This window comes from Hemitrygon akajei, chromosome 19 (genome assembly GCF_048418815.1).
Source record: "Hemitrygon akajei chromosome 19, sHemAka1.3, whole genome shotgun sequence".
In the NCBI taxonomy this organism is placed as follows: domain Eukaryota; kingdom Metazoa; phylum Chordata; class Chondrichthyes; order Myliobatiformes; family Dasyatidae; genus Hemitrygon; species Hemitrygon akajei.
In genome coordinates, this window is record NC_133142.1 from 45,872,858 (window position 1) to 45,888,324 (window position 15,467).

The 15,467-nt window shown below is 39.3% G+C and overlaps 1 protein-coding gene across 5 annotated transcripts in view; it reads left to right on the top strand.

Annotated features, from left to right (window-relative positions):
- Positions 1–15,467, top strand: part of LOC140741904 (metabotropic glutamate receptor 7-like) — a 763,442-nt gene that overhangs the window by 553,653 nt on the left and 194,322 nt on the right. For all 5 annotated transcript variants that reach the window (XM_073072446.1, XM_073072445.1, XM_073072444.1 and 2 more), the window contains exon 8: positions 5,408–6,343. In XM_073072446.1, coding sequence (XP_072928547.1) covers positions 5,408–6,343 — 936 coding nt within the window. The remainder of the gene's footprint in view (positions 1–5,407; positions 6,344–15,467) is intronic.

Consider the following 15,467-nt stretch of genomic DNA (forward strand, 5'->3'; position numbering starts at 1 on the left):
CTGGAGGGAGTCTTACAGGAAAAAAATATCAGTGGATAACATTCAATTTTTAACATTGACATTAAATAGCCTTTGGGAGCTCTAAACCTAAACTAAGTGTTGACACACCTTTCTGAAGAAATAATAAAATTGATCAAGATTTGTACAACACACTTACATGCTGGACAAAATGTTATATTGAAAATCAATTTTATAGAACCTATTAGTTTTATCTCCTGATTAATGCTAAAGCTTCTGCCAATTGGAAGAACTTTCCACGAAGCAATTCCTATAAAGAGTATAATATGCCTACTTTGTGTGTAAAATTAAATTTATTCCAATGAAGTTGGTTATTTCACCATCACTATTTCACTGTCTGTCTATAGTCACATTAAGGATTGTCTCCTCACCTATTCTGTTTTTAGTTCTTGCATTACAACTAAGATTTGCATTTATATAAGTTATTTCATTGAAGGATTATCAAATACACTTTGAAACCAAGTCATGTAGGAGTCTTGAGGGAGGCAGTGAAGGTAAAATAGTAGTTAGTTTTGTGAAAGAAATTTCAAAGTTTAATACTGAAACACAAGCATTCTCCCAGTAACCATTCCGGTCAATTTATTGTGCTATATTAACTCAAAACGCAAAGTAAACATTAAACAGAATTAATAAAATTAACAATGTTGTTTTCCTCCAACTCATCCTTTCTCTCCCATTCTTTATGACATTAATTTCACATTTATTTTACCTCTTGCTACTTGAAACCTTTGCATATTTGAGATATTAATGACAACATTTTCACACTTTCTGTACATTCAGAATGACATTTAGAAGATGTTTGTAACTGCGAAAGATTTGCATTCTAAAATTCACTTAGCACATTAAAAAGTTACCAAAATGGTGACTGACAGGAGAAAGATTTGATGAGGATTAAATATAATGTGGATAAACCAAGAGATTCAAAATCTGCTGAGGGTTAGATCAATGGCTTTCAGACCTGGTGATCCAGGAAAGTATAAGGGGTCCAGTTATGACCTCCAGAAGACCATCTCACAAACAAACTGCAATTCCGGACTAAAACTTGAATCACCTAGCAATGCTCGATAACTGTGGCAGGGCTTGAGTGCTATCACCTCCTACAAAGAAAAACCAGGCAACAAAAATGATAAAATGGTTTAGCTCCCAGATGAGCTCAATACCTTTTATTCTCACTTTGACTGACAGAACATAGAGTCACCTTTATGAACTGCCACAGTCCCTGATGACCATGGGAACTCAGTTTCAGAGGTTCACGTGAAAGAATTATTCAGGAGGGTGAATCCCCAGAAAGCATCTGGCCCAGACGCAGTACATGGCCAAGCATGAAGATCTGTGCGACTTAACTGGCTGGAGTGCTTACAAACATCTTCAAACTCCTGCTTCGACAGTTTAAAATACCAATCTGTTTCAAGGAAGTTTCAATGTCCAAGAAGAACATAGTAACCTGCTTCAATAATCATCATCTTGTGGCATTTAAATCCACCATGACCAAATCCTTCGAGAGCTTGGGCCCAAAACCTGTCACCTCTTGTCTGAGGATTGACCTGGTCAATTCCAATTTGCCTAACATTTCAACAGGTCAACAGCAGGTGCTATTTCATTGGCTTTTCACTCAGCCCTGGAACATCCAGACAAATAAAAATGCTTACATCAGGTTGCTTTTCATTGACTACAGCTTTGCATTCAGCTCTATCATCCCCTCAAAACTCATCCCTAAGCACTAAGAGTTGTGCCTCAATATCTCTCTGTGCAACTGAATCCTTGATTTCCTCACTGGCAGACAGACCCCAGTCAACACAGATGGCAACAAAATCTCCTCCACACTCACCAATAGCACAGGTGCACCATCAGGCTGTATAAACAGTTCCTTGCTTTACTCACTCAATACCTATTATTGTGTGGTGAAATAGAGCTCCAACACACATATTTTAGTTTGCTGACAGTACCACTGTTGTTGACTGAATCAAAGGTGGTGACAACTTGGCATACAGGAGGGAGATTGAAAATTTAGTTGAATGGTGCAACAACACCTCACTCAATATCAGTAAAACCAAAAAGCTGATTATTGACTACAGGGGGAAGAAGCTGGAGGTCCATGAGCCAGTCCTCATTATGGGAATAGAGATGGAGAGGCTCAGTAGTTTGAAATTCCTTGGCATTAACATATCAGAGGATCTGTCCTGAGCCCGGCACTTAAGTGCCATCATGAAGAAAGTGCATCAGCGCCTCTACTTTTTTAGGAATTTGTGTAGATTGACTTGTGACCAAAATCTATCTACTACTAAAACTCTCATGCTCTGTTTGTGACCTCCAATTAGCTCAAACGGTGCATTACAGCGGTACTTTTTTGACTAAATCAACTTAAAATGTGCTAACTTACAGAATGCATGCAAAGTTCAGGGTTATATATTCATATAAAATCGCTCACTCATCAATCAAAAAGCCCCGCTTTCCACGACTGAGCCGATTCCAGCTTTAATGGAAACCACGATGCGACACCACGACGCATGCGCACGGCCAGCCTCAGCAGCGCCTCACGATGCTCACAGCAGTGACACCAAGCAGAGCAAAAGGGCAGGGCAGCTCTATTTCAAGTGGTCACATTCTGCTAATCACCTTCAGCATGTGCAGGATTGGGACAGATCTAACTGCAACCCATCAATAAGAGACAATTAAATCTAATTGTAATGACGTACTTCCGAACACCCATCAAACCCTTTGCTGCTGTCAAAGGACAGCGATGACTATATCACGTCCATTTAGGAGAGCGTCAACCACATCAGCAAGAATAATCAGCATCCTGGAGGCTTTCTTGTTACTGGTTTGTATCCTCTATCCAGCATTAAGGTAAAATAATATGGTCAGTCTATTTATGCCACGTGGAAAGAGAAGGAGGACAATATGGTCAAGAGATGATGCCAAACGTCGTCGGGAAGCATTAAGGAGAGGGAGAGAACAGGAATCGGATGAGGCCAGGGCCGCACGTCTCCAGGATCAGAGACAAAGAACAAACAGCAGAAGAGATGAAGAGACTGGGGATGAAAGGGCTGCACATCTCCAGATTGACAAAAACAGGCACAGAAGGAGGAGAGAGGAAGAGAAAAGGAGAAGAGTAATGCATATCACCAGGATCAGAGACAAAGAACAAACAGCAGAAGAGATGAAGAGACAGGGGATGAAAGGTCTGCACGTCTCCAGAATGACAACGAGAGGCACAAGGGTGGCAGATCAACCAGAAATGTTGCCATCAAAAGTGTCCTTTGTTAAACAAGGAGGAGCTATATTTCCCTTGCTGTGCATCCTTCTGCTTTAATAAACTGAGGTTTTCTTCTTTGATTTCCAAAGCATATCACATCAGACTGCTCTACCTTTCTCTCGAGGGGTGCCCCAATGGGTCACCCGTTAGTCTAGTCTTTGACAAACTTCTATAGATGCACATTGAAGAGTATCCTAACTGGTTGTATCATGGACTGGTTTGAAAACACCAATGCCCAGGAATAGAAAAGTCTATAGAAAATGATGGATACAGCCCAGTCCATCACAGGCAAAGTCCTCTCCACCACTGAGCACATTTACATGGAGCGCTGCTACAAGAAAGCCACAGCTATCATCAAAGACCCTCACTATCCAAACCATATACTCTCCTTGGGACTATCATCAGGCAGCAGGCGTAGAAGCCCTAAGTTCCACACCATCAGGTTCAGGAACATTTATTATTCTACAACCAGGATGAATAACTTCACTCACCACAACTCTGAACTATTTTATGACATACACTGACATTTTTGGCAGTACACACAAAATAACTTAGCAGGTCAGGAATTATCTATGGAAATGAGTAAACAGGCAATATTTCAGACCGAGACCCTTCATGAGCCCTGGTTGAAGGATCTCTGCCTGAAACATCGACTGTTTGCTCATTGCCATAGATGCTGCCTAACCTGCTGAGTTCCTCCAGCATTTTCTGTGTTTTGCTCTGGATTTCCAGCATCTGCAGAATCTCTTGTGTTTATGAATCTTTCTCATGGGCTCTTTACAACTCATGCTCTTAGTCCTACTTTTATTCTTTTTATTTGCACAATTCATCTTCTTTTGCACTCTGGTTGCTTGTTGGTCATAGTTTATGTGTAATTTTCTGTAAATTCTATTATTTCTTTATTTTCCAGTAATTGCCTACAGGAAAATGAATCTCAAGGTAGTATAAGGAGATATATATGTACTTTGATAACAAATTTACTTTTAACTTTAATGCCAGTGGGATTTCAAGAAACTATCAGCCTACACCATTCTTCAACATTGTGGAAGAGATGTTAAATCATTAATCAATACATAATATCACAAACAATTCTAATGATGGCAGTAATACTGTATTATTTCAGACAGGTGAAAACTATGGCTCAGAGTATTGATATATTATTCCTTCAATAATTAAATTAACTTAGGAGGCTTACAGTAAAAAGAAGTCAATTAATTGATTAAATCAATTATCTTTTCACAGGTATGAGAAGGGTATATTCTTAATAATTTAGTTAAATATTCTTGATACTTTATTTTTTTATGATATTCCTTAATGGAAATGAGGTGGAAGATGAATCAGAATCAGATTAAACAGTTATGCCAAATGGCAGCAGATTAAGTGGACAATTTGGGTTGAATTGTTCAGAATTTGAAGATAGTAGACATTATGATCAGATTAGTCCCTGGAGGTGTTTGAGCTCTACACAAACCTTATCCTGTCAAATAACTATATTATTCCTTTATCCCTTCTGCACTACTGCACATATGCTTTTAGCCTCCTCTGCTCTACAGTGTAACAGGCTTCCTTTCCTAACCATAATTAGGAGATGGAATAGGCTCAGCAGCTGTGTTTCTGTAAAGAATGAAGTCAGTTGGGTTAGTGGGATTGCCTGTAGATAAAATGAGCTTGCAGGGTCTGCTAGTCGGAGCTTCTTGGAAGCAGGATCATCGTGCAAAGAAACATTTGGGAAGTATACCAATGATGAGTTCTTTGTATACACTGCATCTCTTATCGGTCACAATAATAGGATTGCTGGATGTTTTCCAGAGAGTCCAGGTGCATCAAATTCTCATGTTCAGTACTGGAAAAGATGGTGGGAAACAGATTTGAGCATATGTTGAAAATGCAGAGTTAATGAAGAAATGCACTTGAAAACCCGAATTAATATAACTGAGACATGACTCTCTCTACTTTTGTGGGCTTTAACTGATGTAACAGGAGAATTCATACAGTTTCTCTTCAACATAAATCTCTTTCAGCAAAACACAGCTATTATGGTCTCACCAACTAGGCTCCTTCACTAGAGATATGAAGGTGGCATGAATCCACATTTATTATAATGTGCTAAGTGTCCTCTCTCTCTCTCCACAGGTGGAGGACATGAGGTGGGCTGGAGGCAGCCGTCAGCCCCCTACATCTGTCTGCAGTTTACCTTGCAAAGCTGGAGAGCGCAAAAAAATGGTGAAAGGCGTGTCTTGCTGCTGGCATTGTGAGCTTTGTGATGGATATCAGTATCAAAGAGATGAATTCACCTGCTCCCTGTGTAGCTATGACATGAGGCCCAATGCAAACCGGACTGGCTGCAGCCAGATTCCAATTGTGAAGCTCGAGTGGCATTCACCATGGGCCATTATCCCTGTCTTTCTCGCTATGCTTGGAATTATCGCCACTATTTTTGTGATTGCCACCTTTATACGGTACAACGACACGCCCATCGTGCGGGCCACCGGCCGGGAGCTCAGTTACGTCCTCCTCACTGGGATATTCCTTTGTTACATCATCACCTTCCTGATGATAGCCAAACCGAACACAGGAATCTGCTCCTTCCGTCGTATCTTCTTGGGCCTTGGCATGTGCATCAGCTACGCGGCATTATTGACTAAGACAAACCGGATTTTTCGCATCTTTGAGCAGGGCAAGAAGGCCGTGACAGCACCCAGGCTCATTAGCCCAACCTCTCAGCTGGCAATCACATCTAGTCTCATTTCAGTCCAGCTCCTTGGAGTTTTCATCTGGTTTGGGGTTGACCCACCAAACACAATTATAGACTACGATGAACAGAAGACCTTAGATCCTGAACTTGCCAGAGGTGTCCTCAAATGTGATATTACAGATTTACAAATCATATGCTCCCTGGGATACAGTATTCTTCTAATGGTGACATGTACTGTTTATGCCATCAAAACAAGGGGCGTCCCAGAGAACTTCAATGAAGCTAAGCCTATTGGATTCACTATGTACACTACCTGTATAGTTTGGCTTGCCTTTATTCCAATATTTTTTGGCACTGCAAAATCAGCAGAAAAGGTAAGTGGACTTTTTTTATATTATTGTTACAACACTTTGGTCTTGGTTTGAACATATATAAATATTGAGTTTGATATGTTTCTTTGTTGTATCAGTTGGCATTTGGTGCACTAGGTATTGTTGAACTTGATAAACACAGGTACCAATTGCGATACAATAGAGATGAACTTGGTAATGAACAACCTGGAAAATCAATATAGCCTGGCCTGAATTCTGTTCCTCAGTGTGAATAACTGTTATTACTAACTTGTCCTTCATTCTATCCCTGTTTTTTTTTTAACTTGCTTATTGCCTCACATCTGCTTGGAGTTAAGAATTTGCAGACTCTCATTGCAAAATGGGAAACAAAAATTTTGATTTCTGGCCCTTGCTCTCTGTAAGAATTCAAACATTGCCCCTGACCCTGAACTGAGAGTTAACTGTCAGACACAAGCCAGAAGTCTCAATTTTTCAGCTCAGAAATATGAGTACAATCAGAGCATTCAAGACTGAGATAGCCACATTTGTGTTGAATAGAGATATCAAAGGGAAGTTGAGCTAAGATGGTAAAATTGAAGTGAAGTATGATGAGATATGATCTAATCGATTGGTGTATGGAGATACTGAATTTTGCCTGTTGTTCCTATGTTCTTAGACATTCACAGTGCAGCCTTGATTAACTATATAATTAGACCATAAGACAATCTAACATAGGAGCTGAATTGGGCCATTTGGCCCATTGAGTCTGCTCTACCATTCAATCATTGCTGATCCTTCTTCCCCCTCCTCGGCCCCACTCCCGGCCTCTCCCTGGAACCTCTGATGCCATGTCCAATCAAGAATCCTTGCCTTAAATACACCCAACCACCTGGCCTCCACAGCTGCCTGTGGTAACAAATTCCATAAATTCACCACCCTCTGGCTAAAGAAATTACTCTGCAGCTCTTTTAAATCCTGGAGCTGTACCCTCTTCTCCAAGACTCCCCCATGAATGGAAACGTCCTTTCCACATCTACTCTGTCTAAGACTTTCCATGTTTGAAAGGTTTCAATGAGATTCCCCTCATTCATCTAAATTCCTGGGAGTGCAGAGCCAGAGCTATCAAATGTATCTTATATGATAACCTTTTCATTCCCAGAATCATCCTTGTGAACCTCCTCTGAACTCTCTCCAATACTTTTTTCTTAGATGAGGAGCCCAGATCCGTTCACAAAGCTCAAAGTGAGGCCTTACCAGTGTCTTACAGAACCTTTATATCACATCCGTGCTCTTGTATCCTAGACTTCTTAAAATGAATGCTGGCATTGTATTTGCCTTCCTCACCACTGACTTTATCTGCAAGTTAACCTTTAGTGTGTTTTGCACAAGGACTTCCAAATCTATTTTGCACTTCAGATTTTTGGATTTTCTCACCATTTACAAAATAGTCTGCACATTTATTTTTTATACCAAAATGCATGACCATGTATTTTCCAAATTGTATTTCATTTGCCACTTTCTTGCCCATACTCCTAAGCTGTCCAAGTCTTTCTGCAGCTTACCTGTTTCCTCAACATGATCTGCCCTTCCACCAATCTTTGCATCATCTGCAAACCTGGCAACAAAGCCATGTATGCCACCATCCAAATCATTGATATACAGCATAAAACATAGCGGTCCCAACACTGACCCCTCTGCCTCCTACCAATCATCCAATGTTCTAACCATGACAGTAACTTACTTGTAATACCAAGGGCTCTTAACTTGGTAAGCAGCCTCATGTGTGGAACCTTGCCAAAGTTCTTCTGAAAGTCCAACTATACAACATCCATGGCATCCCCTTTCTCAATCCTACTTGTAATCTTCTCAAAGAATTCCAACAGGTTTGTTAGGCAAGATTTCCCCTTAAGGAAACAATGCTGACTTTGTCCTATTTTGTCCTGTGTCAGCAAGTACTCCATAACCTCTTCATTAACATTTAACTTCAACATCTTCCCAACCACTGAGGTCAGGCTAAATAGTCTATAATTTTTTTTTCCTCTGGTGCTTTCCTCCTTTCTTAAAGAGTGGAGTAGTATTTGCTATTTCCCAGTCCTCTGGCATCATGCTAGAGTCAAATGATTTTTTGAAGATCATTACCAATAACTCCACAATCTCCACCATAATCTCTTTCAGAACCCTAGGGTGCAGCTCATCTGGTTCAGGTGACTTATGTACCCTTAGGTCTTTGAGGTTTTGAGCACCTTCTCCCGTGTAATAGTAACTGCAGTCACTTCTCTTCCTTCACACCCTTCAACATCTGGCACACTGTTACTGTCTTCCACAGTGAAGACTGATGCAAAATACTTACTTATTTCATCTGTCATCTGCTTGTCCAGCTTGATTATTTCTCCAGCCTCATTTTGTGGTCCTATATCTACTCTCATCTTTCTGCAATTTTTTACATAGTTGAAAAAGCTTTTACTATCCAATTTGATATTTTTACTAGCTTGCTTTCAGAATTGATCTTTTCCCTCCTGATGATTTTTTTAAGGTGCTCTCTGTAGGTTTTTAAAACCCTCCCAATCCTCGGTCTTCCAGCTATTTTTTGCTTTGTTGAATGCCCTCTCTTTTGTTTTTACATTAGATTTGACTTCCTTTGCTAGCCACAGTTGTACTATTTTGCCTTTTGAGTATTTCTTCATTTTTGGAATACATCTATCCTGCACCTTCCTCATTTTTCCCAACAACTCAAGCCATTGCTGCTCTGCTGTCATCCCTGCCAGCATCTCCTTCCACTTTACTTTGGCCATCTCGTCTCTCATACCACTGTAATTTACTTTACTCCACTGAAATATTGTTATGTCAGACTTTGCTTTCTCCCTATGAAAATTCAAGTTGAACTCAATCATATTGTGATCACTGCTTCCTAAGGGCTCCCTGAATCACCTCAGGTTCATTACATAGCACCCTATCCAATATAGCTGATTCCCTAGTAGGTTTAACAACATTCTGCTCTAAAAATCTATCTTGTAGACATTCAACAAACTTGAGATCCATTATCAACCCAATTCTCCCAATCGACCTCATGTTGAAATCTCCCATGATATCATGACAATTCCCTTTTGACACGCCTTTTATATTTCACATTATAATCTGTGATTCATATCTCAACTACTGTTGAGAGCCCTGTATATAACTGCCATCGGGGTCCTTTGATTTTTGGGTTGAAATTAGCTTGCTTCTGTTTACATTGTTTCAGGAGATTCTGACAGACTTGCCAACAAAAAATGAAAAGGAACATCAAGATACACAAATTTAGTAAAAAGAGGAAATATTGAGATATATAGTTTTAAATAACTTACAATGTATTTCACTGTTCAAATTTCCTAAAGATTAATCAAGTACATTTCAACTACTTCATCTTAAAATTAGTCTTTGTATGAATTTGCTATATTTTTAAGGATCTTCTTCACTCTCCTGAAAGGTAGACCTGAAAATATCTTATGAGACTTTTTCTGCTGCATGTATTGCGCTCGGTAAATAGCATCTTGAAATCATGAATTTTCACTCTCCTCGTGGTGCTGCTAGTGAATGAATGAACAACTCGATTGGAAGTTCCTAGATTTACCTCATGTATATATATTGCAATATTCTGCATTTGAAAAAAAACTAAGAGAAAATGTCAATTCTTTTGAATTAGCTTAGAAAATGTATATAGTAACTAATACTTTTGCCAGTTTGCCACACAGAGAGGCTCTAGTATGTATGTGCGTATTAACGTGTGGGATCATGCAATAAATATACCATTTTTACATATGTACATGTCATTGGCTATCAAGGCTTATGCTCTGGAGATCCCTCCTCAAACTTTTCCATTTCTTCCTTAAGTATATTCCTTAAGCCTGCTCTTGAATTTTTCCGAAGGCAATGATTTTGCCAGTTGATCCTATTTTCGTGTTTTCTGTATTCTTTCAACTGTTGAACTGAGAGCTTAAGCTGCAACATTTGAGACACCTATAGAAAAGCTGTTTGTGATCCACGTAATAAGACCAATGTCTATATGAACTCAGTGCCCACATTATTAGGAATCTCCTGTGCTTAATAAAGTGGTCTCTGAGTGTACATTTGTGTTCTTCCGCTATTGTAACCCTTCCACTTCAAGGTTCAGAGATGCTTTTCTACACACCACTGTTGTAACACATGGTTATCTGAGTTATTATCAACTTTCTGTTAGCTTAAGCCTGTCAGGCCATTCTCCTCTGACTGCTCACATCACAAGGCATTTTTTGCCCATAGAACTGTTGCTCATAGAATGTGTTTTATTTTATTTTTGTTTTTCACACCATTCTCTGTAAACTGTAGAGACCATTGTGTGTGAAAATCCCAGGTGTTCAGCAGTTTCTGAAATATTCAACTGACCTCACCTGGCACCAAAAATAATTTCATGATCAAAGTCAAAAAGATCACATTTCTTTTCCACTCTAATGTTTATTCTGAATGACAACTGAACCTCTTGACCATGTTTGTATGCTTTAATACATTGAGTTGCTGGCACATGATTGGTTAATTAGATTTTTGCATTAATGAGCAGGGTTATAGGGTCCCTTGAGTGTACGTCTTGCCTCCTGCTTACACTCAGCCATCATTATGGTGAAAGGAGAGAGATAACTGTAACATCTGGCATGTCCCAAAAGTATTGGACTGGGATAGACAAGCATCATGGCTCCAGGAGACATTCTGCCCTTTCCCCAATATGGACGCAAGGCTGAATTCCAAAGTCAACAACACTGTAGGATATATTTTCATGAGCATTTTTACCCTTTCTTCTCACTATGACTCAGTTTGCCCCCGTTGCTGGGAAATTATGAATAACATGCCCTTGTCCATCTGCCTGGTGAAATGTTGGACCTTTCCCTGCAGGAAAGATCAGTGGACAAGCAAGAATTTGACTCTTGGGTTGTATACTGGGCTCCATTGATTTAGAAGAACAAGGTGGCACAAACAAGGGACCCAGAATTCTACTGCTGTTTCTTCACTGTCATCAGCTCCAAATCTTGGATCACGCTTACTGACAGCAAAGGGGATACAATTACTGTAAGGATCCTAGGGATCAAAATCAGCTCCTTGAAGAACAGTATTACCAACACACCTAATTTTCAGGAATGAATAATATAATTTTAACATGTCAAAAGTGAAATTCTATACAGACTGCTTGCCAATATTGCATAAACCACATTAAACAAAGCCTTGATCCCAATCTCCTCCACTTTGTAAAACGTAATGACTGAATTATCAAAATCAAGCAAGGATCCTTAAGATTTGTGGCATTTGACTTGACAATCAGTAATCATTTGGTGATCATTACATTTATAATTGCCACATCAATAATAATTTCCCTAGACTTTTGATGAGCTTCTAATTTACAGTATATAGTGTACACATTTGATTCAGATTTTTGGCTTTGTAAATAATGTATCCTTCTTCATAAATTCCATCAGTGAGGAATATTTTGCTTGAAAGACAGTCTCGCACTTCTACATGCATACCTTCACACCATCTCTTTTAAATTTTATATGTAGAGAAGTGAGAAAAGTGTTTTATTTTCAAGAACTTAAAGAAGCTGAAAATGGATAGTCTTAGGATTGTTGTGACTATGTTCTGCTCTTGCCAAGAATATGTTTGTTAATGATTCAAACAAAAAAGAGACAGCAGAATTTTGATTTTGTGACTGTGTTGTATATCTGGATGATATAAACATATTCCTATAGGTTTGATTCTTAATTTGCAACTTCGTGCTTAGTGTGACTTGTGAGGGTTAGCCTGTGTACCCCCAAATTTATGGAGAGCTGAGATTATAAAAAATCATTGTGCGTTTAGCTTCCAAGTTTTGTTGGATAAATTTAAAATGTCTTAGTGAAGGAGGAGAAGGGAAGACTAAGAATGAATCTCAAGGTCGGTCATGGTGAAATTTACATATATTGACTGTGAACTTTGAACTCAAGTGCTGAGGAAATAACTTGGGGACACCAGATGATACTGAGGGGCAATACCAGGGAGCATCATTTTAAGGTGATTTGAGGAAAGTATGGGGGGTAATATTAGAGATTAAGTTCTTTTCACAGAATGGTGGGTGTGTAGATCGTCCTTCCATGGGTGATGATAGAGGCAGATACATTGAAGACATTTAGCAAGCTGTTAATTAGGAACATGAATGATAGAACAATGGAGGTCTATGTAGGAGAGAAGGCTTAGATTAGGGTATAAGGTTGGTGTGTGTGTGTGTGTGTGTGAGAGAGAGAGAGAGAGAGAGAGGGGGGGGGAGAGGGAGAGGGAGAGGGAGAAGGGAGAGGGAGAGAGAGAGAGAGAGAGAGAGAGAGAGAGAAAAAAAAAAGCCAGGAGACTGAGGATCATGAGAGATTTGTTAGGGAAGAAAAAATAAACAAGTTCCAACTTTTACAAATCTTACTTCTAATTCTTTGCAGCAGATAAAACACTAACAACATCATAGTTATTGGAAATAATAGGGTTATTTATATGAGGAAGCATTATTAACATATGCAAGGAGGAAAATATATCTGAATGGTATGATTATAGCATATCAATTGCTAGCATAGATTTAAAATGCCAGGAGTTGATATTTCTAGTTGTTATTTTAACATTAAAGTATCATCACTATATTTTTCTGTTAGTATTCTCTTCTGACCAGGAATTAGACTTATTTGCATTAAAACAGCATTAATTTTCAGTTTCTCTACGATTTCACAGTTTGATAATGGTTGTAGGAAAGAACTCTTGAAACTTCCTGTGAAATACCTGAATTTATCCACATCCCTCCCTAACGATCCTCCTCAGCTGCCAGCATGAGAGATTGACTGAGAGATGCTGATGATGGCTGAAGTTATTGATCTGATTTTCTTTTGATCTTGAATTTGCAGATTTGTGGCCAAAATCCCTTTGAGATGGAAAATTCTCATAACTCAGTTTTCTTGCATAATTAATAGTGAGATGCTGTATCTGCCATATATCTGGAAATGTTTTGCAGTTTACCTCTGATCTTAATCTGCAAGGGGCAGGGTAATGGATTGCAGTTATATATCTTACAGCCCCAGTGAACTTTGAAATCCTTAGAAATCTCAGGGAGGGGTAAGTGGGCAAAGGGGTGTTTAGAGAGTGAAACCTTCTCTGTAATTGTACCAAAGTGCAACTTCTAGAAGTAATCAGCAAGTCAGGCAAAGAGCTTAAAGCGTGTGAAAGGAAATCCTCCAAAAAATTTCAACATGTAAAAGTAACAGCCTGTGCCTTTGGTGAACTAGCAGCTCTATACTCTGTGATCACTGTATTACGTACGTACTGTACTGAGTAATGTTGCAACTGAGTGTTTGTTAATGGACTTCTGCTCTTGTACCCCATCCACTTCAATGATCTTCTGCACACCGCTGATGTAATCCATGGTTATCTGATTTACAGTTACCTTCCTGTCAGCTTGAACCAGCCTGGCTATTCTCCTCTGACCTCACTCAGTAACAAGGCATTTTGTCCACAGAACTGCCTCTCGCTGGATGTATCTATAAGGCTGTCATATCTATTTTATCTATATCTATATCTTTATCTATAAGGCTGTCATATTATGGGGGAATAGTGGGGATAAGCTCTCACAATCTATTAAATGTTCCCAGTGGTGCGTATCTCAAATAGCCTCTGACAACCAATCCAGCTCATGACCTTCACGTGTGGCTTAATTAGTAAGCCTGGTGGAACTGTTTCTGCTGACCAGGGAAGATACAAAGGCCAGTTACGGGCGCCTTAAAACTAGTCGCATCATGCAAACGGGGCTCATCAGCCATCTTTAGCAGCTCATCTATGAGGAGGAAAATTCAAATTTCAAACCTCTATTGCTTAGCGACGATACCCACTCATGGGGAAGGCTTCGGGAGTAAACCTTCAGGAAGAATCTGGAGATGGGGTCCCTAAGGCAGTTCTACAAAGAGTTCAACACTGACTGGCAACTCCTACAGCACTGCTGATATCTGCTGTTTCAGCTGTATGCAGAGAGAGAGCCCGCTGCATGGGAAACAGCTTGTTCTGCATATTGTACTGCCCTAGTATGCATAGACAACTAGGATGCAACATCCCTGGTCAACCCTGATCAACAAACTGCAACTTCTGAGATCTCAAACCACCCCATCTGCCACCAAACCACCCCATCCACAGTCAAAGTCACTTCAATTACATTTCTTCCCCATTCTGATGTTTGGTCGGAACAACAACTAAACCTCTTGACCATGCCTGCGTGCTTTTATTCATTGAGTTGCTGCCACATGATTGGCTGATTAGATACTTGCATTTATGAATTGGTGTACAGGTTTAGCTAATAAGGTAGCCACTGAGTATAAGGTAAAGATTCTACATTAATTGAACTTCTGTCTTTAAGATGCACTTTCAAGATTTGTTGTAAAAATAATTTAAGTTATTGTTTAGGTCAAGTTAAGGTTAAGGTTAGGTTACTTTAGATTTTGCCATGCTCCCTTATTTAAACAATATTTAAGTAATTTCAATGTAATGACAGTAGTAAAGCCAAACCCCACCTGACTGTCCATATCACTATATAAGTAAATGTGCAAAGGCAGCTGTCCAGGACACAGCAGTGATTTATTAGTTGTGAAGTTGGAGGTAAGTAACGATCCTATTATAAATTAAGACCTTTTTAGAGGATTGTGATTTTCTACATGAAAGGCACTATAAATATGCAAATTGACCTAAATGTTATTTTTCCTCTGATTCTGCTGTCTTCTTCAAAAATAGTGCTTCATGCGTAATAGGGCTGCGTAATCCAGTGATAAGGACTAATAATTAAGAAAATATCAGTTCATATCCTATTATAGCAATTTGAAAATTAAGTGAAAACAGATGGTTTGGTTAAGCTCAACCATTTCATCATTGACATGATTTGGAGAAAGAAATTTCTTCTTTTCTAATGTGGATTCAATGTGACCCCAATTCTGGTTGAAAGCTTTCCTTGTGGTTCCTATCTAAAGCACAACGTCCTAGTGTCACAGAGCGGAACAACACAGAAACTGTTTCTTTGGCTCATCAAGTTTACATTGACTATTAACCACTCATTACACTAATCTAAATCCAATGCATTTATCCACCCTGTATGCTTATCAACTCCTTCTCATATGCT